This window comes from Octodon degus, unplaced genomic scaffold, assembly GCF_000260255.1.
Source record: "Octodon degus isolate 3935 unplaced genomic scaffold, OctDeg1.0 scaffold00031, whole genome shotgun sequence".
Lineage (NCBI taxonomy): Eukaryota > Metazoa > Chordata > Mammalia > Rodentia > Octodontidae > Octodon > Octodon degus.
The window spans coordinates 3,028,978-3,054,692 of NW_004524607.1; the positions used below are offsets into that span (position 1 = coordinate 3,028,978).

The 25,715-nt window shown below is 43.5% G+C and overlaps 1 protein-coding gene across 2 annotated transcripts in view; it reads left to right on the plus strand.

Annotated features, from left to right (window-relative positions):
• Nucleotides 1–560: 560 nt before the first annotated feature.
• The window catches only part of Gli3 (GLI family zinc finger 3), a 278,402-nt gene continuing 253,247 nt past the window's right edge, over nucleotides 561–25,715 (plus strand). For both annotated transcript variants that reach the window (XM_004629558.3, XM_023713477.1), the window contains exons 1-2: nucleotides 561–696; nucleotides 14,973–15,137. In XM_004629558.3, the coding sequence (XP_004629615.1) occupies nucleotides 15,014–15,137 (124 nt within the window). In that variant the 5' untranslated portion in view covers nucleotides 561–696; nucleotides 14,973–15,013. The remainder of the gene's footprint in view (nucleotides 697–14,972; nucleotides 15,138–25,715) is intronic.

Here is a 25,715-nt window from a genome sequence, read left to right on the forward strand (position 1 = left end):
TTTTTCCTTTTCTGCACTGGGCTTTAAAAAAAGATTAATCAAGGACAGAGACTCTTTATAGCTGAAGGAAAAGCACGGAGTCCAGGCTCCTAGCCCAGGCTTTGTTTTTGCCTCTAAATGAACAGCCCTCTGGGACAGCAGGCAAGCTATGGGAGTCCCACTTCCCAGATTCCACCAAGGACAGATGAGTCCAGCTTGCAGCAGAACCCTTAACTTTCCAAAGCAGCATCCTGCGCGAGAGGGTGTTGCAGGGTTGGTCTGGGGAAACAAGGAAAGAGGGAGCTAAGGTTGAGGGTGGTAATCCGAGGAACCTGTGAAGAATGAAGGGGAGTCCAACCCCGCAGCAAGAGGGAGGAAAGAGCGCTGGCTGGGCGGGTGAAGAGGGGCGCACCGGCGCGCTGGCCGGGAGGGTGAGCATGACATCACGCCGGGCCCCTTCCCCTGCCGGGTGGGTGGGGCCTGGCGCGGCGGGCGGGCGGGCGCGGGGTCACCGAGGGGAAGAGGAGGAGCGGGCACGGATGTGTCTGTGCGAGCACAGGGGAGGGGCGCGGGCGGGGAGGGAGTGCGCGCGTGGCTGGGGCGCCCGGGCTCCCCCAGCCGCCCCGGACCCTGGCCTCCAGGCCCCCCTCGTCGCCCCTGGGACCGGCTTCCCTGGAGGGGACCCGCTGGGAGCGGCCTACAAGCGAGAAAGCAAAAGTAAGGCGAGAGCGGCACTCCAACTTTTTCCAACTTCGCCCCCTGCGGCGGCAGCAGCGTCCGGCTGCACCGCGCGTTGTCTCCGAGACGGAGAGCAGCCGCGAGATTGGGACTGGGCGGGGTGGGGTGGAGGAAAGAGAGGGGGAGGAGGAGGTGGTGGAGAAGGAGGAGGTGGAGGAGGAGAGGGGGAGGAGGAAAGAGGGAGGAGGAGGTGGTGGTGGAGGGGGAGGCGGAGGGGAAGGAGGAGGAAGAAGAAAGAGAGAGTCTGAGAGTCAAGAGAGTCAGAGTCCGGCCACATCTGTTAAAACTTGGGGGAGGAGGAATGCGGGGAGGTGGAGGAGGAAGAGGAGGCGGAGAGGCGCGCGGGAGAAGCGCGCGGGAGGGGAACGCGCGGCGGGGACAACTTCTGCACCGCGTGAGTAGCGCGGGCGGCGCAGGTCCGGGCGGGGGGTTCCTGGCGGGATGGGACCTCACTCCGGAAAGTGGATCGGAAGCCCGCAGGGGCGGCCGGTGGGGGAGTTCTTTCTTTCTCTTCTCCCCTCCCTCCCGCGGCGGAACCAAATCAGAACTGTCACTCAGGGCCTGTGAGTCAGAAGGGATCGGATTACACGATCCTTGCAACTGATGCCCGAGCTGCAAGAGCGGGCGGGAGCAGGCCGGGCACACTCGCGCTCGCGCTCCCGGCCGCCTCCCACGCGCCCCGCCGCCCGATTCCCCGCGCTATGCCCGCGGCGGGCGCAGCCAGGCTCCAGCCCCACAGCTCGCGGTAGTCGCCCGCCGCCATCCATTTGCCCGCGCCCCGGACCGGGTCTATGGGACGCTCGGGGACTTGACAGCCCTCGCCGCGCCTCAGGTACGTCCCGCCCGAAGTTCTTTGTTTTGCGGCCTCGCAGCCGGGTCCCGCGGCAGTGTCCCTGGCCTTCGGGTCCAGAGGTGGTCCCCAGCTGAGGAGCGAGATGGGACGAAAATGGCTGTCACTGGCCACCCCGATGGAGGAACCTCTGTAAGGGTCATTGCGAGTCTTCTCTGTCCTTTCCAAGTGTCTGCTTCTGCAGCTGTCCAGACAGACTGTAGAATTGCACATCCCGCAGCGGACGCGAAGTTTGCATTGGTGACCACTCCGACCCTCGCCGACACTCCTGCGCAAAGAGTTAAAAAGCTCTGAGAGCCCTGAGCCTCCGGTTCCGTGCTCTGTGCCCCGGGCTACGGCGCGCGGCGCGCAAGGCCCTCGGACGCGCGGAGGAGGCGGCGGTGGCGAGGTGGGGACGCGCGGGGACGGTCGCTGCCGGCGCATACTGCAGCCTGGGCTTCTCTTCGGAGGGCGGGGATGTGGTGTGAGCGGATGCAGAGGCGCGCCTCAGTCGTCAGAGGAAAAGTGAAAGTTGTACCGTCTGAATGTGATGTGGGATTCTCTTTTATTTATTTTCTTTTCTAGGGACAACGCGCGCACGCTCACACACACACACACACACACACACACACACACACACACGAGCAAAGTAGCCGTGACTCTATGCAGAACAGAATGGGGAATGCATCTCTCTGCGGGGACAGAGAATTTCTAGTTACAGTGCAGACAAGGGGCGGGAGGAGGTGGCGAGGGAACAAATATTGATCCCCAAACTTGGAGTTTGTGAAGCAACTGATAAGCGATCACTACATGCAGGCGCTCCACCCACGCCCGGCTTTTCATCCTTTTCCGAACTTTGCGCTCACGTGGCCTTTTCTCTAAGATGCCATCCCCCGGGAAGCCTGGGACTCCGGGGTTTCCCGTGCTAACTCTGTGCCAAGATTGAGGAGGTTTGAAACCTTCGCTGTTTCCATGCCGCCCCCAGTTTATCTCTCTGATTAGATTGCCGGGTAGATTCTGGCCTTGGGTACAGTGCTCGTGGCCCTCCGCCAGCTTCTATGTACATATATTTATGTAAAACATTTTCTCCCAGCTCTCTGCCAGCTGTTCCAAATTTTCCAGCTGCCACATCAGTTTGAAATGATGGACTGTCCGCGTCTCCCAGTAAAAGAGCCCTTTCCTTAGAGGTATGGGGGGCCAGCCCCCGAAAATACACGGGCAGTGCCATTAGCGTACCAATTCTGAAGACACCTCCTCAGTTCTGTTCCTCTCCTCTGCAGTTAGGCTTTGCTTTTCCCTCCTAAATGTGATTTTGGCGGAGGCCTTTCTGTTTTTCTTTCTTTGTTTTTATTTTTGAAATATGCATCCGGTGGAAATAAATTCACTTTTTAAGAAGAGTTGTTGCTTGAGCGCCTTGGGCATGGCTGGGGGAGTTGCTGGGGCCATCTGAAATGATCTCATTCCAACCTACCTAAGGCAGGGACGCTTCAGCCTCTCCTGGGTACACTTTTTGTGTGGTTTGACTTCTCGTGTTGTAGACCAAAATCTTCAGGAATTGGCCCTAAAGTATTAATTTTGAGTATTTATGTAATTGCTCTGTAATTTGAATAGGTGCCTTATTGATTGATTCCTGTAATTATTTCATTTAGGTTTTAAATTAAAAATTAATAATAGTCTGACAGCTTCTTAATTACATGTGTCAAGATTATTTTGAAGGAAGAAAATGCTATGTTTTAAAATAGTAGAAATAACTCAGATTTCTTCAGTTTTCTAAAGCAGAGCAGAATTTCAGTTGAGGGAATTTATTAAAACAGTGGCGATTGGTTTTAGCAAAGGGAACTGTGAAGTATCCTTAGAATTTGTTTATGTTAGGAAATACTGCTCTTAACCTGATACACAAATACATGGCCAGTTAGATTACAGTCAAACATAAAACAAACATGAAATAACATTTAAATTAGTTGGAATAGCATATTTATATAGAGCAGAGAGTTTATTTTACACTAAAAGCTATTTAATTAGAAGCTCTCTGCCTAAGGGGAGATCCTTTCAGGAAATATAATTCTGAAAGTCAGCCTAGGGAAGTTTTGGTTTAAAATGCATGAATGAGTTCAATGTGAGACATGTCTAGTGAAATTTTACACAAGCAAAAACACTCTAAAGGGATAGATTGCATTATTTCTAATAGACTGGTAGCATTGGCCCTGATGCCTACCAATTCCCTGTGCTTTTACCATGCTTGTGTTCCTTGATTGAACCCTGATAGACACACATTTTTATTGTACGCGTCTCATTTGCTGAGGACCATAGATAGAAATGAGAAAATTCAGCACTGATGAAAAATGGCCCTCTTCGGTTATTTCATTACTTATTTAATGAAAGAATCGTTAATTTATCAATTTGATGCCCCAGCCTAAAAGTTGGACTTGCCTTTGTTTCTTCACCAGTGAAGTTTCTTTAATTACCTGCATGCTGTAAGGGTTTCAGACTTCCTCTGGGCTGGCTTTTTAGAGGTCCTTCCTCCTATGTAAGGTATCCTGCTTCCTGAGATCCCCTCCCCCGTGCGCCCAGGGTAGAGTTTGGGAGCTTATGAAAGGAAGCAATTTAATGATCATCCTTGCATACACCCACATGGAGACAGCAAGGCACTAAGAAAAACCAGTCTTGAAGGAGAAAGAATCAATGAGTCATGAAATGCTCCAGAAAACCTTAGTAATGGAATGTTAATGCTTTTAGACTACAGTAGATTATCTTAAAAGTGAGACTTTTCTTCTTCATGCAATTGTTGTAAATCCCCAGCTAAAGAATTCTTTAAAGAGGGTTGAAGTTCTGCTGGCATTCGGATGCTCAGGTTGTCTTCTGTGTTTCCGAAGATTCAGGACTTCTTTGCAAACTTAACATCACGAGAGCCAATTAAAAGGCTGAAATGACTACAGAAGAAACAAATACATATATATTTGTTAAACAAAAGATTAACTCTAATAATGATTTCAAGTTGTCTTCTCATTAATGCCTGAAAGAAGATGCTGCCTTTCACTTCATGTTGTCATTTTTCTAGATGAAAATTGATCTGTTCTACTTTCAAAGCAAATAAAGGGAGACAGAATAAACAACAACAGGGGCAGGAGCACTGCTGCAAACTTTTTCAAGTACTTTCAGTGTATTTTTCATCTTTACTTTTATTTGATGGGCCTGTGAAATAGAGCTGTAGGCTGGCGAAGACTTTAAATGAAATTTCACACTTTGATGATTTTTTTTAAACTTTGATATATTGACAGCAAAAGGAGCTGCAAAGCTTTTATATAACTTGAGCAGTAACGCCAAGCAGCAGTCAAACGTCTCCCTGCATTTGTGTTTAACTGCAGAAGAAAAACATGTCCATGGGCAGTAGAGGTTCTTACCAGCCCCCTAATCCCAGATCCCAGTAAACCTTGAGGGCATGCCTCAGATCTTGCTGAAATCACTGTGGACTCTCACAGTTTGCAGATTAAATATGCTATGTGTTCCTGGCTCCAACAACAGTTTTATGAGCTCACTAAGCTTCCTGTTTTAAGATCCTTTTCTTAAGTTTTTAGGACCTGCTGAAGGCGATGCTGTCTGGCACTTGTTAATTTAGAGACACTTTAGATATGTCCTTCTCTCTTTAAGAATTGCCAAAATTGGTATTTCTAAATGGAAAGGCTAACTAATGCCTGGGGAAGAGGGGAGAAAAGCTGTTGGAAAGAAATTGAGTGTTAAATGTGTTTGTAAGTGCGTTTGAGTGCAAACTTTTACGTGGTGTCTCTGTTGTTTTATGACATTTTCCTTTGCCTGGCCCCTGAAAATTAGGCTTTTTCCATTTGTAATTCTAAATGCACTGTATTCTAGTATATTTCTTAGCTTCTCATTACCACTGTATTCTGTTGTGGTTGTTGTTGTCCCCCTCCCCGCTTCTTTAATGTGAAAGTGGTTTTTGTTCTGGGTGTGTATATTTCAACCCGACAAAATGTCTCAGAAAATCTATGGCTTTCTAAAGAAGCTGAATGAAAAAGCCATTACATAGTTAATAAGGTGGCCCTGGAACATTTCAGCCCCCTCCTGAAAGCCAATATTGTGTTGAGTTCTCCATCTGTGGTGTCTGTGTCCGCGTCCTTGTATATGGTGCTCGTAGAGTTTGTGTAAGAGTCATAATTAAAAAAGAAAATACTTACATCATTGTCCGGCAACATGTCATATCATTCCCAAGAGAACTTGCAGCCAATTTTGTGCTTAAAGGTTATTCAATGAATGAAATCGTGAAAGCCCATTTGTCAAAGTACTGCATGGTTTCTGTTAGTTTTCAAGCCCCAAATTCATTGTCTGCTTGGGCCCGGCCATTAGTCACCAGTGTATTAGTGCTGCCTGCAGGCCAGGCTGCCCGCACTTCTTCACACCATTACAGCTTTGAAAGCATACTCTGTCGACTTGTAGAATTACTGCTCTGATTTCCGCTTGGCTGGGTTTGAGGTAAGTCCCCTCCCTACCTTCTCGCTGGCTGTAATCCTTGCTTTCTTTTAAAGCTCCTTTCCAGAGATTTAGGGGAAAACTTTCTTAAGGGCCATGTTGGCATCACACTGTGGTTTTGTTGTGGCGTGCACCATACATATAAATTGTACCTGCAGTAAATTGGATTGATTGGTGGCCTGAAACAGCTAGAGAGGGGTTTTTCTTTTCTTTACATTTTTTTTGGTAGGGGAGGGGACCAGGAGTGTAGAGAGGGGGCAGGAAAGTAACCTTTTTTAAACTTGTGGATAGTGTAATCATACGCCTCAGAGTTAGTTTAGTTAAATAATGGGGGATAAAAAGTCTCTATCCAAAAAAACTTCAGGGTGGAGTAAGATATTATAGCTACTCATTTTCAGATGGAAATTTGTAGGCATATCTGATTTGACTTTTGTTTTGAAGATTTCATAAAATGCCTAACAAGACTCCAGAGAACTTTACATTACACACTATTGATTTTTTTTTAACCAAAAGAAAACTCTCCATTTAGATAAAAGATAAGTTTCAAATTGCAGTAATGAAGGAATGGGGGTGGTGGCGTTAAGCACTGTTACTGATTTCTTTTGGTGATTTTTTTTAAAAAAGAATAATTTATTCTGAAGAAAGTTGTCAGAGTTTGGAGGAAACCCCATCCAGTGGCTTACGAATGAAGCATTAATGACTCAGATACATGGAAACCTGGAATCTGCTGCATCAGGGCGGCTGCTTCAGGACCCTGGCTGCTGTTGGAGCTGTGGATGTTAAAGTGAAATGCTACACCACGCTTTCCCTGAAAGGGCGGGTGTGTAGCGTGGCATGGATTCCATTGGCAGTTGTGGCCATACAAAGGATCAAAATTAAGACAGCGGGAGAATGTTGCGCGTGAGAAGCAAAGTGGGTAGGATAAGTGCACCATGGGCCGGTTTTACAAAGCAAGCCTTAATGTAAAGATCTTTAAGTTCTGGCAAATTGGTGATTATAGTTGCATTTATGATTCAAGAATCAAAGGTTTAAAACTCAGGAGGAATAAGGCAGGGTGAGTAGTGCTTCACAAAAAGTATGTTGAGTATCTTTGTATTATCTGTAGTTGATTTTCACCCCCAGCAGGAATTAGTCTAGTATTTGTAATGTTTTAAAATTCCATTACTACTCATGGAACATCCAGCCTCTTCCCTAAAGGACTGTTGTGAACACCCACAGGATACTAGGAAACCAAAGCTATGCAAGTGTTGTAAGAATAATTTGACAATGTTTTTTTTCCCCGAAACTATGTGAAGACTTTTAATTCCTATAAACCTCAGTGAAGGGAGACAAGGGATGCATTTGATCAGTCGTGAGGTTTTTGTGAGATATGTGGGTTTAAGGGGAATATGGTTTTCATGAGCTTAACTGATCCATAAACTGATAACTGACTCACAGATCTCAGTTTCCGTCCAAGGAGGATTTTCTGTATTCAGCTAACCTGTAGAAAGTGGGTGTCACTGTGCTCAGGGATGATGTTGAGCCTTTCAGGGTACCTGCCATACAGGCTGCTTCCAGAAAGTATTGCAGGATCCAGAAAAGGTAACGAGTGGAAGAATGCTAAATAGAGACTTCATTCCCTCCCCCTTCAGTGTTTGGCATTGAGTACTTCTGGCAGTAGAGAAAAAGCACCTCATGATATTTTCTTTGAAATACACAAGGCAGAAAAATAAAGTGGGCATCCATAGCTGTCATTTGTGATTTTAATTGTAATAGCAGTGATTGCTTTCATGTGGAATAGGCTTTTCAGTGGTTGAAGCTAGGTGTGTGGATTTCTTAAAAGTTCAGATGTAGTTAATTTGCAGAAACCAATTTCACTTAATTTTATTGCAAAGCAATTACTTCCTCCTAGAATAATTCCACTTAGGGATGTCTGTTTTGAAGACTGCTTGTCTGCCATTAGAAACACAGCAAAGAAAGACTGAAGAAAATAAGCAAAAGATTTGGGGAGCCCTCTGCTACCAGTGGTACCTTGGACAGGTTGCAGTTTTCTTATTTTACCGTTAAGGCTTTAGGCATTCCTTCCCATAGGGGAAAATAACTCTATAAAAAGGTAAAAATAATTGTGCATTAAAAATGCTGTAGTTAAAAATTCATGAAGATTTCATTAAGAACTCATGAAGGTGGGTTTCTTTTCCTGCAGAAAGAGGAAGGCAATGCAGACAGGAAGGGAAAAGAAGCCTTAGAAATCTTGGGCACCTAATTGATTTTAAGTTCAAGAGGATATTTTGCATACAGGAAGCCATCAACCACTTCACAACCCTGCAGTAGCTTTTCTACAATGCACAACTACACAGAATCCACTGAGATGATTTTTAAGTCCTTGCAGTTTATTCACTGAGCCTCAAAATTATTTTTCCCTTCCAAAACTGATAAAAAAGTTAACATTAGAATTAGCTTTCTGCTGCTTGATTTTGTAAAAAAAAAAAAAAAACCCAAAAAATCAAAAAACATTCTAAAAGATTTACTTTCTTTAAGAAATGAGTAATAGCTTCCGAAAGGTATACAATTTTTAATAGGAGTTTTACCTTAAAAATGTTTAACAGGAATTTCACCTAAACAACAGCTCTGAGAGCATTATTTTGAAGTAGCAGCTGATCCAGTAGCAGCTAAGAAGGAGAAAAATATTCCTCTTCACTAACACAAGGGAAGCTTCCTCATAAATTCTATATCAGGTAGATTTGTTTTGGAATTTTTAAAACACAAGCACATTAGGGAGTCCATTTAGCTGCTCAGTGTACAGACGGAGGTACCTGGTTGTGATTGCTCTGAGGAGGGCCTCGATCTTGTGGAGCAGTAGTTCTCCAAACTACATAGAGTGTATTCTCACTTCAGGCATAATCAGGGTGCTGCTCCTAGGATTGCTTTGCCTGTTCCAAAGCCTTCTGTTTGTGAGCTCTTAGAGCCAGAGCTTTTCTAACACATCAGAAATGGATCAGGTTCTCATTTTTCAGGCTTTCTAGGCTAGTTGTTTCAAATCTTTAAAGGCATGAAGAAAAAAAAAATCTCAAAAAAGAGTTGCTGCCCAACTGCAGGCCAAATGAAAAGAAAAAACAAAATAAAATGAAACAAAACCAAGCAAAAACCAAACCAACTGAATGTCCAGCCCGATGTGCAGGAAGGATGCTCCGCCAGTTTAAACAGCAGTGTTTCATCCTAGATTACATTCAGCTCCCACCTAATGTTAACGATGATGACATTAGCACTGGTTCTCTCTTTGAAAAAAATATTTTAAGGGTTTAAACAATAATGGCATTCTGCTTTCCTGTGGGATCAGAGGCTTTGGGGCACAGAGGAAAGGGTGAGTTTTGCATATTTTTCCAGAATGGTAATTTTTCACACTATTTACTACTGCATAAAGCCTCTGTGGTGGTACAGGTTAAACTCTGGAACTCCACGAAGGGCTTCTCTGAGAGGGAGACAATGAGGCCATGTGCCTGTGCTTTGGCCACCTTTCTCTATTTATGGCAGCTAATGAAGAAAACCACATTTGCGGACCAGGTTAGTGGTGAATGGGTTTTGTGAGTGAAACACACACCCCCTGGCTTCCTGAAGCCTTTTCAAGTGTTCCCAATGTTTCTTTATCTCCACACACACACACACACACACACACACACACACACACACACGGTGTCACATTGCAAAGTGCCAGGAAAGTTGCATCCAGCTAGTTTGTGAATACAACCAGGGGCCAAGTCTGCAGGACACTTTGGTGAGCCAACCTGACAGAGGGTGAGTTTGCAGCGCCCAGGAATATTCCAGAGGAGCAGGATAACTGGTCTGATCCAGACTGATAAGGGTTGCCTCTGTGCCCTTCAGAGGCCCAAGCCCCGCCTTCAGGCGGGTGTTTCCACTTTCTTGAAGCCTGGCTGGCAGATTTGCATTGTCTCCAGAGGCCGCTTGCAGATCAAAGTGGGTCCCAGGAGAACAACGCCTCTGGCCTCTGCCCCCAGACACCCAGAGCCCTTTCTGAGAAATTCCCGGCGCGCTGTTGGGGCCTGGGCTCCGAGCACCGTGTGGACGTCCCCGCGCTGGTGTAATGATGATGGGTGCAGCAGCACTGAGCGCGCCCGCCTGCGCTCCTAATGAATTGGCCTCTGAGAGGGGCACCGGGAACAGCCAGGACGCAGGCGCGGAGGGGGTGGGGAGCGTTTAGGGTGTGAAAAACCCGTGTTACCCGCATCCCAAGTGCCCGGACAGGAAGACTTCCAGTGGGACAGCTTTCAGACCAAGTGGACCATAGCCACGTAGTCTGACCAACGTCAGAATCCTAACAAATGGAGACGCCTCTCACCTTTGTAAGGATGAATGTTTGCTTTTTGGATTGCCTATCCTTCCCCTGTTACATGTCTAAGGAGCCACAACCTCGAAGTGGAAGACTTGAGGCCACTGAAAATGTGGGTGCTCTGTACGAACTCTCCCTATTGGTCAACACTTCACTGCTTTTCCCCCACTTTGCTTACTTTCAAATGCAGCTGTGTGCTGCAGCTTCACCTGCTCAGCGGTTGCAGGACGCTTTATATGCTTTGTTTTACAGGAGATTGGTGCAGATTCCGATTTATAATTTAGGAAGAAAAGACCCACCTGCAGGCAGGTTGCTAGTGGGGAAAGGGATTAGGTTTAAATAGGATCTGGAATTAATTGTGCACTGGGTTTTGGCCTCAGGGAAATAACCAAGTGTTCAGGGGTGGTTGAATGAGAAAAGCCCGCACTGCTTTCTGGAAGGAATGTTTGTCCCTTTGCTTTTACCAGTGAAACTTCAAGCCTTAGGAAAGCATGTACCTGGAGAGCCCTTTTTCTTGTTTTGTTTTTGTTTTTGTTTTTCTTCCCCAGGTGCTCAGGCTGCTGAGACTGAAAAGTCAAGAGGCACACCAGCGCATCTTGCGGATAGTGTTTCCTGGGAAAGGGATTCCAGGGGACAGTGTGACATTGTAAGCAGGGAAACTGTATCAGTGGTAAAAAGTCTCATTTCACTTACTGGCTTCCACAAAGGAGTGGCAGGATGTCCTTAGACAAAAGTCCTTGAAGTGAAGCAGAACTTAAAATTTTACCTTGGCACTTAAGTTCTGTGAAAGTTAGAAGTTACTATTTTTGAAGGCCCCGCACTCGAGGGCTGCTGTCCCATAGGGATAAGGACTCTGGTGAGTGTTCGCTGGGCAGCCCTGATCTAAGGCTGTAATGCTCATCTCAGTGCTGAGTTTTGGAGCCTGTTCCTGTCCTGTGACGCCTGTCATCTCTGCTAGAAGCAGCCATCCTTTTCTGCCCCTCCATTCCTCCTGCATCACAACTTGACCGAGTGTGGGTGTCCACAATGTTAAGCCTTTCTCTAGATAACTCACCTAGCCAAACTTACAGGTTTTTATCGGTAAAATAAGCAGATAGAATTCATAGGGATATACAGAAAGCAGATGTCTGCCTTGGCAAGTTGCCATTTTTCTAGCCGTGTTCCACACATCAACCACACTTTTAAATAATTAGTTACTAACTAATGAGATCCAAAAATAAGTTGTCAAAATAGAAGAAGGGGGTAGAGGCTTCGGTGACCGAGGGCCTATTTTTTAAAAAATCCATTTCAAACAGGGGTATGAATTAGTATTCGCTAAGATTATTAATTAGTGTGATTGCAGGCAGCGCCTGGAGCTTTACCACTTCTTGCAAGAGCCTTTTTTTTTTCACTCAGATGCTATGGGGAGGGCTGCAGTGCTTTCTTCCAATGAAGTCCTTTGCCTTGGGGGAAAACCCAACAACTCCACACAAACCAAGTTTGTCAAGGAACTTCAGTGACTTACCTTTTCACTACTGTTAATGATCTTCCTGTGCTAGAGAGGAGACTTAGTTTTCTCTAGGTGTCCTATCACTTAATGGGATTTTCTGGTCCATTTGTACATTTCTGTGTAAAGTTTTAACTTAGCCCATTACAAAAATTCAACTGGTAAACTCTACCCAAATACCGAAAACTGAATATAGTAAGAGGCTGTTGCTTTCAAGTGACTAAAAGTGCAATGTTTTGGTTAAGTATTCCTGCTATTTTATTTTGTTTTTTGGTGAGGATGCTTCTGGGAATTGAACCCAGGGCTTCATATACAAACTCAATTTTGAGGAAAAGACTTCATAAACTGCCCAACTGTGGTAAAAAACTTGCAGTCCTCCTGCCTTCGTCTCCCAGAGTGCTGGGATTATAAGCATATACTACCCTACCTGGTTTTTATATACTTCGCCAGTTTTCAAAGAAATTCCATATGTAGAATATAATATGTGTAGATTACTCAGTGGGACTAAAACACAAGATACTGTACGGTCAAAATCACAGAGCCATGGATGTAATAGATTATTTCCACAGTCACATTCTTAGGTGCACTAGGTGCTGGGAAGACCTTGGTCCTGTCCTTTAGGGGCAAGGACTCCATGGCAAGCATTCCACAGTTTCATTTGGGGTGTCCAGAATGTTAAACCTTTCTCTTGATAACTTGCAAGGCCAAGCTTACATTTATTCCACAATCTAGAAGGAGGAATGGAAGTTCAGTGAAGACCTTTCTAGGTGATTATCATTGTGGTGGGTGCTAAGAGAGACTTGGGTGGAGCTGAGAACTCAATATTCTGTGGTGTACTTCATTTATTAGTGTACCGAGTCAACAAAGATTTCTGTGGTCTTCCTGCCTGGTACATAGCAATGAGCAAAACCAAACGTAAAGAACAGTTGTTGGAAAACTTTAGCAAGCCTGATTGTGAGTACTGCTTATTAAAATATGGGTCCTCAGGCACCATCTGTCCCAGGACGTAGGCATGGCCTCAGAAATTGGACTCTGGAACAGGACACATAGCAAGCACTAAAACAGCCTTGATCCCAGTGGTTCCCTGCCACTCTGAGAAAGTGGTGTAGACTGAGGTTGTGTGGTCTTGTGGCATATCAGAGATGTTATTTAAATTAATGTGAGGAAACATTAAAAAACAAGTTATTTTGGGATTTGTTAGGGGGAGAAAGAACAGTTGAACATTTTCTTTTAAGGTTTTTTTAATCTGGATTTATGGAAAAACTTGGGCAAATCTGTGATCCTTTGGAAATTTAAATGTACATTCTTGTGTTTTCATCGTTTGAGATTGTTTTCTGGAAGAAGGGTCTTAATTTTGAACCCATTCTGAAAAAGGATGTGCTCTCCCTCCTCTAGTGAAAAGGATTAAGTGCTACATTTTGGTTCTCTCATTGACCAGTAGTAACACAATGAAGGTTCAGCAACAGGTTGCCTGAATTAGTGTGCTGAACAGCTCAGGTAGCCGTGGTCCTCCGTGTTGGACACACTTTGAGCCAGCTAAAGATATTTCCAGCTCCTTGACTCTTCTCTCTTTGTCACTGCCTTTGAGGGATGTTTCTGAATTTGGAGTGGATCTTACAATTGATATGTAAATTTCACTTGGTGCTTCTTTTTTCTTTTTATTCCACAAAAGCTGTTCTTAAATAACTTGTGTGTTTTACACTGAATGACACTGGATAATCTTAGAAAAGAATTGGAAGTTGGTGGAAAGGCTGATGCCCACAGTACCATGCGACTTGTTTCTTAATACTTCTGTTTACTTGAAGTCCAGGTCAAGGGGAGTTTATTTTATGTTAAGAGAATTTGCAGTTCCCTTACAAATAGGAGGTAAAAGTGAATATCTGTGATCTGGCATTTCAACTTTTTTTAGCTGGTGAAGCAGTTGGTTATTTTATTTTAGGATTCATTGCTCTTATTGAAATCTATGGAATCTGCTAAGGCAGAAAAGTAAAGATGGATTATAAAATGCCCACCATGGTGTTGCGATACAGAGAGCTTGAAGAAAATATGCCAAAGAAGGTACTGTTTATCTTTTCTTGTATTCTTTGTGTGTGTAGAGCAGGACTGTAGAAAAGAACATGGACTAAGCAAGGTGGAAATTGATGAATGATGAGTTAGGATTTATCACATGAATGACGCCAGTAAAAGATGGATGCACTGAGCTGCCTCTAGTGGAGTTTTCAGGTTTTTTAGTGATCCTCGGCTTTGCTGTTGGTGACCTTTTGTGGCTTTTCCTTGTGCGACTGGAGGCATGTTATTCTATTACCTTGTTTCAAAAAATGGAACCCAAATGAATGGAAAGAATCTCATGTTTTAGGAAATAGTTCCCCTGAATGATTTTGGGTTAAAAAGCTTAGTGCTGCTCAGGTATCTTTTAATGAAAGAAGTGGGGCTGGGGAGATAGCTCAGAGGCATGAGTACCTACCTGGCAAGCACAAGAACCCGAGTTCAATCCCTGGCCCTGCCATCTGGGCCCTGGAACCGGGCGTGGTGGCCTGTGCCTATAATGCCAGCACTTGAGAGGTTTAGACAGGAGGATCGCTGCAAGTTTGAGACCAGCCTGGCGGCTACAGAATTGAGCACTAAGCCAGCCCAAACTGCATAGTGAGACCCTGTCTAAAAAAAAAAAAGCAAACATCATTAGTTGCTTAGCTTGAATTATTCTCTTAATTCTGAAATTTTGAGTAAAAGGTGTAGATGTGAGCATTGTGGGATGCTCTTTAAAACATGGAAGCAAAAGTTGGCTGCCTGAAGAGACCACGGTAAACATGGCTTAAATGGGTCATGTAACACTTGGCTTTCACACTGCGGACACTGCTGAGAGTGGCGTTTGGACCATTTGATGGGCAGTGCCCAGGAAAATATTCACATAATGGAATACCGCCGTTTTCCTTTTGAGTGTGTGGACAATATTTTGCCTAACTTGTTAACCAAACTTAAAAACTTTTTCTTTACCAAAAAAACCTGTGGAGAAACATGGTTTAGATTTCAATGTTTGCTAAAATTTTGGTCTCTTATTTGACCCTTGAAGGGGCCTTTGGAGGAGGTCATCTTTTCCTTTTCCTGGAAGGTGATGGCTTTGTGATGTTTTGTAGGTGTTTCCCTTAGAGAAGAGCTGAAGTAATGAGAAGACACCATGGAGGCCCAGTCCCACAGCTCTGCGACAACTGAGAAGAAGAAAGTGGAGAATTCCATTGTGAAATGTCCCTCCCGAACAGATGTCAGTGAGAAAGCGGTGGCCTCCAGCACAACTTCCAATGGTGAGTGGCTGCACCGCACTGAAACCTGCAGTCATCTTTTTGTCCCCTGAATTTCTTAGGAATTGAGCATTTCCACCTGGACCAGGGCTTGTTCTAGAAGAGGCTGAAGAAAATGCGTGAGGTGGATGGTGGAGGGAGGCACAGAATGGACAGCTTCAGTAATTCCATTCTGGCACTTGACCTACACGTTTTCTTCCAGATTTTCTAATTTGAGATGTAAAAGTGATAGGTTATTTATTATAGGAAGTTCCTGTTTTGGCATTTTAGAAATCAACTTGATTAGTCTGGCGAGAGTTCAAAATGCTTTGCATTTCACACGGAAAGTCTATATTCTTTGAATAATTAGCTCTTACAAAAGACACACTAGTTGTCTTTGTTAAAATTAGTGACAACTCCCCCTTCTTCAATTTTAAGTAGTCTGCTCTAAAGGATTTTAAAATTCAACAGTTGAACGTTAGTGTAGTATTAGGATCTAAGATGTGTTTCATAGTTGGCTTATACAATTTGAATTCATTTAATTATTTTCAGAGGCAACATAGAGTCACTATTTCTATGTGTTATGTTCAATGTTCAGAGGCACTCTGGTTGAAGAATGGAGTAGTATAGTCAATTCTACCTGATGGTGTGCACAAATAGGATGGTTAGTGCTAACCTTTGTGTCCTTGCTGGTAGACAGGTAGTGCCTTTGATTTTTGTAGCTTTTACTGCCATCCTGGCCTCCTGGCTTTCAGTCCACTTTTCCACCATCCAACTGGCTAGTTCTTGGGTGCTGTGTAGTGGGACTCACTGATTGGTGTGAGTCATCCTGGTTCCATCCTCCTGTTTCCCAGTGGACTTATCATTATTTATTCCAAGAAAGGTTGTACTAGGCTGATATACAGTTTTCTTAAATGTAGAGTTGGAGACTTGGAATTGGCTTTGGAGGGGAGCATCAGTCTGCAACCTTTGCCTCTGAAAGCAGGGATTCCTGAGACGTCTGCTGGCTATAACACTGTGCCTGTCCACCTCGTCCAGTCTGTGCCTCCAGCTGCCCTCTGCTGATGTCCTGAGTGGCACTGCTGGATGTGACATTGGGGGAGGGACCTAGCTTTCAGACCTGCTGGATGATGGGCCCGGATGTGCATTTGCTCTTAGGGAGATATATTTATGTTTGGGTTGAAATAATTTACAAAAAGTGCCAAAAGTAAATCTTAATATGACTGTTCTTGGAATAAATAAGTGATAAGCCTTGCTTTTTAGTATTTAAACTCTGAACTAGAAGCTGATATGGTGGCTTGTACAAGTTATCCCAGCACTCTGGGAGGTTGTGGTAGGAAGATCACAGGTTCAAGCTCAACCCAAGCAACTTAACAAGAAGCTTTCTCAAAATAAAAAGTTTCAGTGATATAGCTCAGTACAAAGGCCATGGGTTCAATCCCTACTACTCCAAAAACAAACCAACCTTGGGGCCAGAGCCAGAATATTTCCATTATTTTTCCAATGTAGTCACAGAAGGTTTATTTCCCTTTAAAATAAATCCATGTCATTTTGTTTTCCTTTTCTGGCATTTGCAAAAATTAGCCCAGTTTATTGGGTCAGAAGTAGTATCAATGCCTGCAGTATTTGTTGTTTGGTAATTTTCATAGTAATTTTGTAGAAATGTTTTCTGCACATTTCAGGACACATCAGCTTTGCGTCATCTTTAGAGTATGTGTGGCTGTGAGTGAGTACATGTGTGGGAGGATGTGAACATATGGTACTCTGGGAATGTGTGTGTGTAGGTGTGTGAGGGAAGAGGCCACAGCCACACCTTTGGGAGAAGGTGCATGTCTTTAGTAACTTTGCTTATTGCTGAGACAGAATACTCAATACTGAAAGTTAAAGAAGGAAGGGTGTATGTCACTCGTAGTTTGTTGAGGTTTCAGTCTCTAATCAGCCAGCTCCAAGGAAGGGTGGCATTGAAGAGGAGAGACAGTTCATGGCAGACAGAAAGGAACAAAGCAAGGAGGAACAAGAAAGACACTGTACCCTGTGCAGTCAGGAGAGGCCCCATCATAGTCACCAACTTGTAGTCACCACCTCCTGCCTCATCATGAGGGCGCAGTTGTCACCCCAGGATATGCACCTAGGAGGTTTTCTACTCTTGTTGTGGGTCCTGAGCCTCGCTGTGACCATCCTGTGGAAAGTGACTAGGAACACAGTTAACCTAAGTGGAACAGTGGTCAGGAAACCTAGAGAGAAAACCAACCAGAGAACGAGGTTGTGATTTAACAAAAGCCAATCCCAAGATAAGAGTACAGTGGCACCCACCTGCCATCCCGCCACCGTGGGAGGATGAGGCAAGTTCTGGCCCAGTTTGGGTAACTCAGTGACTTCATGAGACCCTATCTCAAAATATAGCAAGGACTGAGGAGATAGCTCCACAAGAAGACCTTGGGTTCCATCAGTCAGTCCTATGGTTTTGAATACTCACAGATCTGCTTCTTAAATTGTTCTGCACTGGCTTTGTTCCCTGATCAGCCTGAGCCCTGGAAACCCGCATCCCCTCCTGCATGTGTGCATGTCCCAGCTCACCTGGGGTCAAAAGGCCTGAGCGAGAGCTCTCCAGAATCATCTGAACTCTGGCCATTATCACACAGATAGTCATGATTTTTTTAAACATCAGCTTCTAACTTATTAGCAGAATCCCAAAAACCAAATACATTTAAAGACAAGAAAAAGCAAGAAAAATCGACTTTCTTCTTTGTTTTAGTGAATGTTAATAATTATCATCTTCTTTACAGAGTTCTCTGTAGTTTGCATCAAACTAGTTTAGAGCCTCCTCCAGACCCAAATGGGCACTGGGTGGTGGCCTGCACGGCCTGTGTGCACTCTCTAACTGGTCCTGCCATACTGATCACAAAAGCCAGTGTGTGGCCTTGTTCCTTTGCTCTATTTGGGTTTAGAACTTGTGGCCCTCAGGTCTTCAGTGATCAGTACACTGGCTATGTGCCAGCTGGAGGCTGCCATTCCTACGGCTGTCATCCATCCATGCAGCCATCTGTCCTTCTACAAATATTTCAGAAATGCATGGAAACTGTTCACATATAAGAGTATGTAATCAAAGGGATGCTGCAATAGGTAGTACTGATCCTCCTGTTTTCAGAGATTTCTTAAGTTTTCTTCCCAAAGCTCCGCCATTTGATTCCTAACTGGAGAGTTTAAAAATGAGTTCAAGTTGGGCTTCGTTGCTCACACTTGTCATCCTGACATTTTGGGAAGCTGAAGCAGGAAGACCTCAAGCTGGAGCCCACCGTGGGTAACTTAAGAAGCCATCTCAAAACAAAATTAGTGGGAAGGAGTTCACAAGTGGCTTAGTATAAAGGCGCTTGGTTGAGTCCCTAGAGCTGCAAATAAATAAATAGTTCAGTATCAACAGCCAGAAGAATGTAATGTATGTGTCTTTTCTCCCATCTCTCATTTTATGACTAAAAATCCAACAAACAAAAATGTTTTGTTATTGGTGAAGTTATTGGTGACATTGACTTAAGTAACTTTTCCAACCATTATGTGGTGCAATTTGTTCTTGATTTGGAGTCTCCCGGCCAAAGCATGCACATTCCGCAGCATGCCCTCACAGGTCTGTTTTCTTGCCTTTCTTGCTGAGACTCCGTTTCTAGAATAACACTCACAGAGTTTTGTTTAAGCACAACGTGCTTATGTCAAGGCGTACGCTTCAGAAACCTCAGACACCATTGTACGCAGGCATTTTCTCCCTAAGATTGAAATTTCAAACAAACACAAGTAAAAAGCTGTGTTCTAGATGTTGTATGGGAGCAGGGGCTGAATTTGATTTTTGTAACATTTAACTGTTTATGTCTGTAAAGGCTTTGGCAGTTTTTACATGGGAACCATGATATGCCTATAGTTTAATGGATCTGTATTCAATCTTAAATTTCAGGGTTATTTATGAAATGACAGTGACTGAGGAGTTTTCTGAACATTGTAAGTGTACATGTGATTTAAGTGATAATTTTTCACCTCAGTGACATGGCTTTCCCATACAAAGTGTGTATTCAGATATTGGTTCTTCTTGTGGATTTAATTGGTTAATCTGATAAGATTATAAGTTAGACGCCTTAATTGTTTGTGTTTCGGGTGTCAGTTTGTTACTTCCCAAGTTAGATATTGTGTCTTCTAAGTATTCAGAGTTTTAGGACTGGGGAGATGGCTCAGGAGCCAGGGGGATGGCTCAGTAAAATAAGCACTTCCCTGGCAAGCGCAAGGGCCTGAGTTTAATCCCCAGTTCCACAAAATAAATAAATAAAGAAAGAAAGAATAAAAAATAAATAAACAGAATTTTAAATTCAGACCTATTCATTGTTTACACATTTTATTATCCTATACAATTTTCTCTGTTGCCTGCTCTTCAAATTGAAGGAGTTGCTTCATTTTTGGCTCTCTCTCCCCTCTCCTCCCCTCCCTTCTGTCTCTCTCTCTGTCTCTCTGTCTCTCTGTCTCTGACTCTCTGTCTCTGTCTCTGTCTCTCTGTCTCTCTCTGTCTCTCTCTCTCTCTCTCTTTCTTTCTCTCTCTCTCTCTCCCTCTCTCCCCCCCCTCCCTAATCTGATAGTTCTTACTAACCTGCTATTTTGGTGTTCAAAAAAGAAACTCACCATAAACGTTGGAACTGTTGTCCTGAGTATCTTTTCTCAGATCTAAAGCTTACTGGGGACACACCTGAAGGTGGTAGAGAGATGAAATTATTACCCTACTGGTGATGTAACATGAAACTGAAGTTGAGAGATGAATTAGTAAACAATAAGGAAGTTTCCCATTCACTTTGGTTGTTTCAAAAGGAAGAACTTGCTTCTCTGCTGAAAAAAATGTTTGAGGTTTGTCAAGGGAGAGAACTGTGGTCCGTAAATACTTAAGATTTGTTTTCTCTTTTCACTTTTGGTTACTTCCTGGGCAAGCTAGCGAGCTGCTCCAGGGTCCATCCCAGAGGTGTTAGCTGTGATGTCTCTCGGACTGTCCCCTGATTGAAGGAAAATTGGCCTGAGTAGTCTACAAAATTTGAAATTCCTTGCCACTCCACCTTCTTGGAGCTCTTGTCTTCTTGCCCCTTTCTTTGTTGAATCCTTGTGTCTAATTATGCCCAGAAATGGGCAGTTGGTTTGCACCCCTCAGATGTTAATTCTTTATTTTCTGGCCATATAGCATTTGCTGGCACATGACAGATGGGTGGAAGGGCCTTTCAGATCAAATGGATTTGCATTATAGGGTTTTGTTTAGGTGCATGTGCAAGTTTGGGGGTCTGAAAGTTGGACTGAGGTGTGGCTCTGCCACAGACTAGCTATGTGGGCGTGGACAGTTAGCTTGTCAGTGTGTCCGTCTCCTCATCCGTCTGCAAGATGATACTCACAGGGTCTATCTCAGGAGGATTAAGTGACACAATGCCCGTACTGTGCAGGAAGCTTATACCAGGCAAGAGCTCTACGAAGATCAGCATTGGGATTAAGAGGAAGTATGCTGATGAGTTTAAATGTTATAAATCCACAAACAAAAGGATTGTGTTCTCTTGAAAATACACATAGGTTTTCAAATTAAGGGAAAAATGTTTGGCAAAAGTAATGATGAATTTGTTGGACTCAGATGTCTGAAAAATAGTTCAAGATGTTTCACAAATCCTGAATGTGACCAAGCTTGCTCATCTTAAGGAAGGACGGATTTTAAAAGGCTAAAATTTCTTTACCTTTCATCTAAATGCCTCCTTAAATCAGAAAATAAGGAGGGATAATTTTAAGAAAATTTATTTAATTTCTTTGTCCTTGAAAGCTAACATTGTGCTGACTATATCTTGAGAGTTGGAAACAGCATGTATACATCCTCCCTTTTCTTTTTCTTTTTTTCCTCTTGTTTCCCTCCTTTTTTGTGATTTTTTTTTTTAACTAGGATAAATTAGTTCCATTCAGGTTGTGGTGCCCACTTGGGTGCTTTGTGCGTATCATGGTTAGGTTTTATTTTATGTTTTAAGGTATTTCATATTTTAAAACCAAAGAACTCATGATGAATAATCTGATTCACATAAGAACTTCAGTTCTCTTGGGCTTCAGACTCACAGACCTTCGACCTCTGGCTACCACTGGACTCTTTATTTTGGTTAAGTGTATCACCTTTCCTGTGGTCACGCAGGCTTGAAACTGCAGTGTCACCTCTGACCCCTTCTTCTCTCATGCTTCCTGTGTCCTGCTGGTTTTGAGGTCCTGCTACATTTTTCTCTGTAATTATGCACCCATATGCCCTTCGACCCCATACTACCACTCTGCTGTCTAAGAGCTCACTCCTTGGCTCCTCAACAACAAAAGTGGCCTTCTGTCTACTCACCTTGCTCTTGATCTCCCCTCTTCTGCACACGTTTCTGCCAAGTGAATGTCATTACAGTTCTAGATATACCACTTCTTCTGTGTCTCCCAGCTACCTATAGACAAAGGCTCACTTTCACTTACTATTTAAATGTCTTCCAAAATGGTGACTCCACTCTGACTTTCCAATTTGGTGCGCTATTCTTCTGTCCCTTCCCATAAATGGGAAGATTCTTTGTCCTTGTCCTGTGTTCTTCCATAGAGTCAAGGTTTTGCTAATATAGTTGTGTGTTTCAGTGCTTCTCAAATGAGCCCCTTCCCCCCTCATTCTGGTAGTAAAACTTGATTTTATGTGATTTTGTTCTCTGAATTAATCAACTTTATATTGTAGAGAAGTTCTAGGTTAATATGAAAATTGAGCTGCAAGTTCAGGGTTCCTTCTCCCATTTTCCATCTTCCTAACTTCTTGTGTGGTTGCGGTATGTTTGTTAGGATTCATCAACCCCAGTATCAGTTTTGTACGTTAAAAGTTCACAGAGGGTGACTCTGGCTCATACAGACTTGGACAGATGTGTAATGCCACACATCCACCACTGAACTATCGAATAGTGCCATGTCTCTTAGAATCTCTCTTGCTGACCCAGGTTATCCTTTCTGCCTCTTATATCTCTTGATTTTTATATTTGAATTTGAGAATAGCACCCGGATAATTTACCATCCACTTTATGTCTTGCCCCCCCTTCCATGTTTTGTGTAGCACATGTGGAAAGAGCCTACGAAGTCCAACCCAGGCCTACCTGATCTCCAGGACAGTGCGACAGGCCAGATGTAACACAGTGGGCACCAAGGCTTGCACCCTAGTCTCGCCAAGGAATTGCTGTGTGATCTTGGGCTAAATATTAATGTCTCTGTCCCTGGTCCTGTGAGTCCCTAAACGTGTCAGGTTTTGTTAGTTATAGTGACAGGCTCTTCTGGATATAATTTAGTAGGACATAATTCATTGTTATGTTTCTTTTTTTCTTTTCAAAGTTTTATTGATAAACATATAGCAATGAGACAGTTTCAAATCAAATCGAAAGTACAGTTTCAACAAATAATACACTGCATATATTCTTCTTAGTGGTTAATTGCTGTACAAGATGCAGACTTGTGATCCTACTTACAAACACCATTAGAAAAAATCATTCTATTCATTAAGAGAATGCAACTATATATCTATCCCAACCACTTTGTTATGTTTCATTCCTCTCCTTTTAGTATATGTCCTCCATCTCCAAATAGATAAACTTTAATTTGATGGAGAGAAAACGTACAAGGTATTCACTAACAAAATTGGGACACGTGGTCATCAGGTCAGTAGATAGTAGAAGCCAGGATCAGAGCTCAGTACCTCAAATCACTAGACCTGGTGTTGGCACAAGTTTAGAGTCAGAAGTCAAATGCCTTTGGGGTTTACTTCTCATTCATGGTCACCAGAATCATCAGATGAGCTCTACCTTTGTGTGAGATGCTTATTTAGGGAGAAGGCTGGCTCCACCCCCTGCCTCGCACGATTGGATTTCTCTTCCACAAAAAACAATTTCAAAGTTAAATACTGTGTCCGTGTTGCCGCAGTTCTGTAGAGTGGTAGGGGAAAGAAGCCACAGTATGACGTGTTTTGCTGTGAAAAGTTGCTGGGGTCCTTTGATTACTCCAGATCCAGTGTGGAGGGTGTTTCCTGGGTCCAGAGACAAAATGCCCAGAGTCAGCACAGCCACTGTGTAGTGGGAACCTGAAGGACGAAACCGTCCTTATGGCAGGAAGATCTTCTTTTGGGGAAGTGGCTGGGGCCTTCCTTCCCTTTACCACTCTGACTCCCAGTGGCTTTCCAGGCAGCCTTAAGATATGAGGTCTTTTGTAAAAGTGAAAGACCTTACATTTTTTGTACACAGAGACTTGTTTAAATATATCTGCTTTAGTTTTCAGGGTTTTTTTTTTTTTTTTTTTTTTTTTTGGAGGAACCGGGAATTGAACTCAGGCCCTTGTGCTTGCCAGGCAAGTGCTTATTCTACTGAGCTATCTCCCCAGCCCAAAAGGATTTTTTTTTTTTTTTTTGGTGACTCAGGCTGCCTGAAGGGTAGGTCTGGTAAGGGAGGTAGAGCTCGGGATTGAAGCGTGGTGTCCTGAGCCTGACTGCCTGACTGAGTTTGCCTGAGCAGGCACTTAAACAACTGAGCTAACCGGCAGGCCCCCTTTCAGTTATTTTTTAAAATTTGCATACAGTAAAATTCTGTAGATTGTGTACAGTTCTGTGAGTTCTGACATATCATCCATAATGTTGTGTAGCTTCCAATATAGCTAACACACAGAACAGTCCCAGGACGCCCCAGAATCCTGACAAAGCTTTATGCTTCAGACTAAGTGTAGTAATCAGAGTACGTCATGAGTCTCTAGTGATAACAGTAAGCAAAGAAACCAAAGCAGCTGCTTGACATGATATTTATATCAGGATTTTAAAAAATTATCATTTTTTAGGTCCTGTGAGCAGTACTTAGGATTAGCTTTTCCCCTCTTCTATTTAAGTATATCATGTTGAATTTGTAGTATAATGTAAACGTTCTTGGAACTGCTTACAAATATATACCCCACTGTCTCTGCCAGTTTGATGCCTTTTTTTTTTCCTGTGTCCAGACGGTATGCATTGTAAGCTAATTTAAAATTCCATTTTATGTTTAAAACTATAAGCAGCCATAATAATAGGGGCGTTTTGTTGTTTTGTTACTTTGAATTAACTGCATGAGAAAATTAGAATCTGAACATTTCATGCAGCTCTAACCTAGAGGAAAAATGTGAAAAGCCTCACTAAATCAAGCCAATATGCCCCTCTCATACACTCTCTCTCCTTTCTCCTTCCTTCTTCTTTCTGTCTGTCTGTGATTTTTGGAAGCCTCTCTTCCTTTTCTTCTTTGCTTTCATAGATAGGATTTTGTCTCAGGTAAGGAATTTTTTTTTATATTAAAGTTATTCCTAGTACAACCCAGGATGCTATCTTTTTTTCCTAGCTTGTACTTTTTTACTTTTTCTTTGACCCTTTCCTCGTCTTGGTCTCTTTCTTCCTTTCTGCTGTTTTTCCCCTTTAGTTGTAGAAAGTTGAGTTCCATCCCAATTATTAAATCTTAGGAGACCATTCCCACATGGTTTCGTAAATGGTAGCTTCATCCTTGCTCTTTCATCTCCCGCTCTGCTCTCCGCCTTGACAGCTGAAAAGGTCTGACTGTGCCACACAATGGTTTGATTGGTTTCTCTGGGGGAGACTTTCCCCTGCCTCATCATGCGCTAGGCAGGTGGACCAGAAAGTCTCTTGATTCTTTTGTTGCCTCTCAAAGTCCGAAGTCTTTGACTGAATAAATCCGCCGTCATGGGATAATTTGCTAAAAGGAGCCTGAAAGATGTGAGAGAAAAGCCGGGCGACTTGGGTGCTGCATTAATGAAATAACGGGGCCTTGGAGTTTGCAATTGAAAAATCACCAGGAATGCAATGGGTGGAGACGGGCTTCTTTTCTTTCCCATAATAAACTTTTAGTCCTGTCATTGAAAGCATGCCTGTCCTTTGCGGCCTGCAGGCCAGAGTGTTTGCATTTGTCCCATGTTTAAGGGTACAGCCCTGCCCAGCTGAAAGCCTTTGGGGTACTTTGTCTGGTTAGTCATTAGATTATTACTAGTGGGTGGAAAGAATTCCATATGACAGAACTAAGGTTGAGTTAACACAGGACGAAAAGTAATTTACAGATAGGCTGTCCCCAGCCATCTTTGTAGCCCCTGATAAGGTTTCATTTCAGAATGGATAGGCGACATTTCCACTTACGGGCCCATTCTGCGACACCTGTGATAACAGCTTCTGGATCCTAATTGAAATTGGTTTCAAAATGGATTTTCACTTTTCTCTGTCTGTGGAAAATATTGAATGGACTCAGAGCTGCCACAGAGAACCCCAGACCTTGGGAAATGGAGCAGGAAGCTGGGGTCATCTTTCATAACAGTGTCGATGGTATGACAGTTTTGTTATCTGTCTTATTAATGAAATCATTGATCACCTGATGAGGGAGATAATAAACTACTTCCCCCCCAGTTTTCCTGAAGCTCAATTAGAATGGGGTTACAAAGAAGAGGAAGAGGAGGAGGGCAGTCAACAACAATAGCAGCGAAGTAGTGGAGATCAATTAAAACTTTTCATTCCCCAGTGTGACCGTTTCCCATCAGGACCTCGGGGGTGATTTC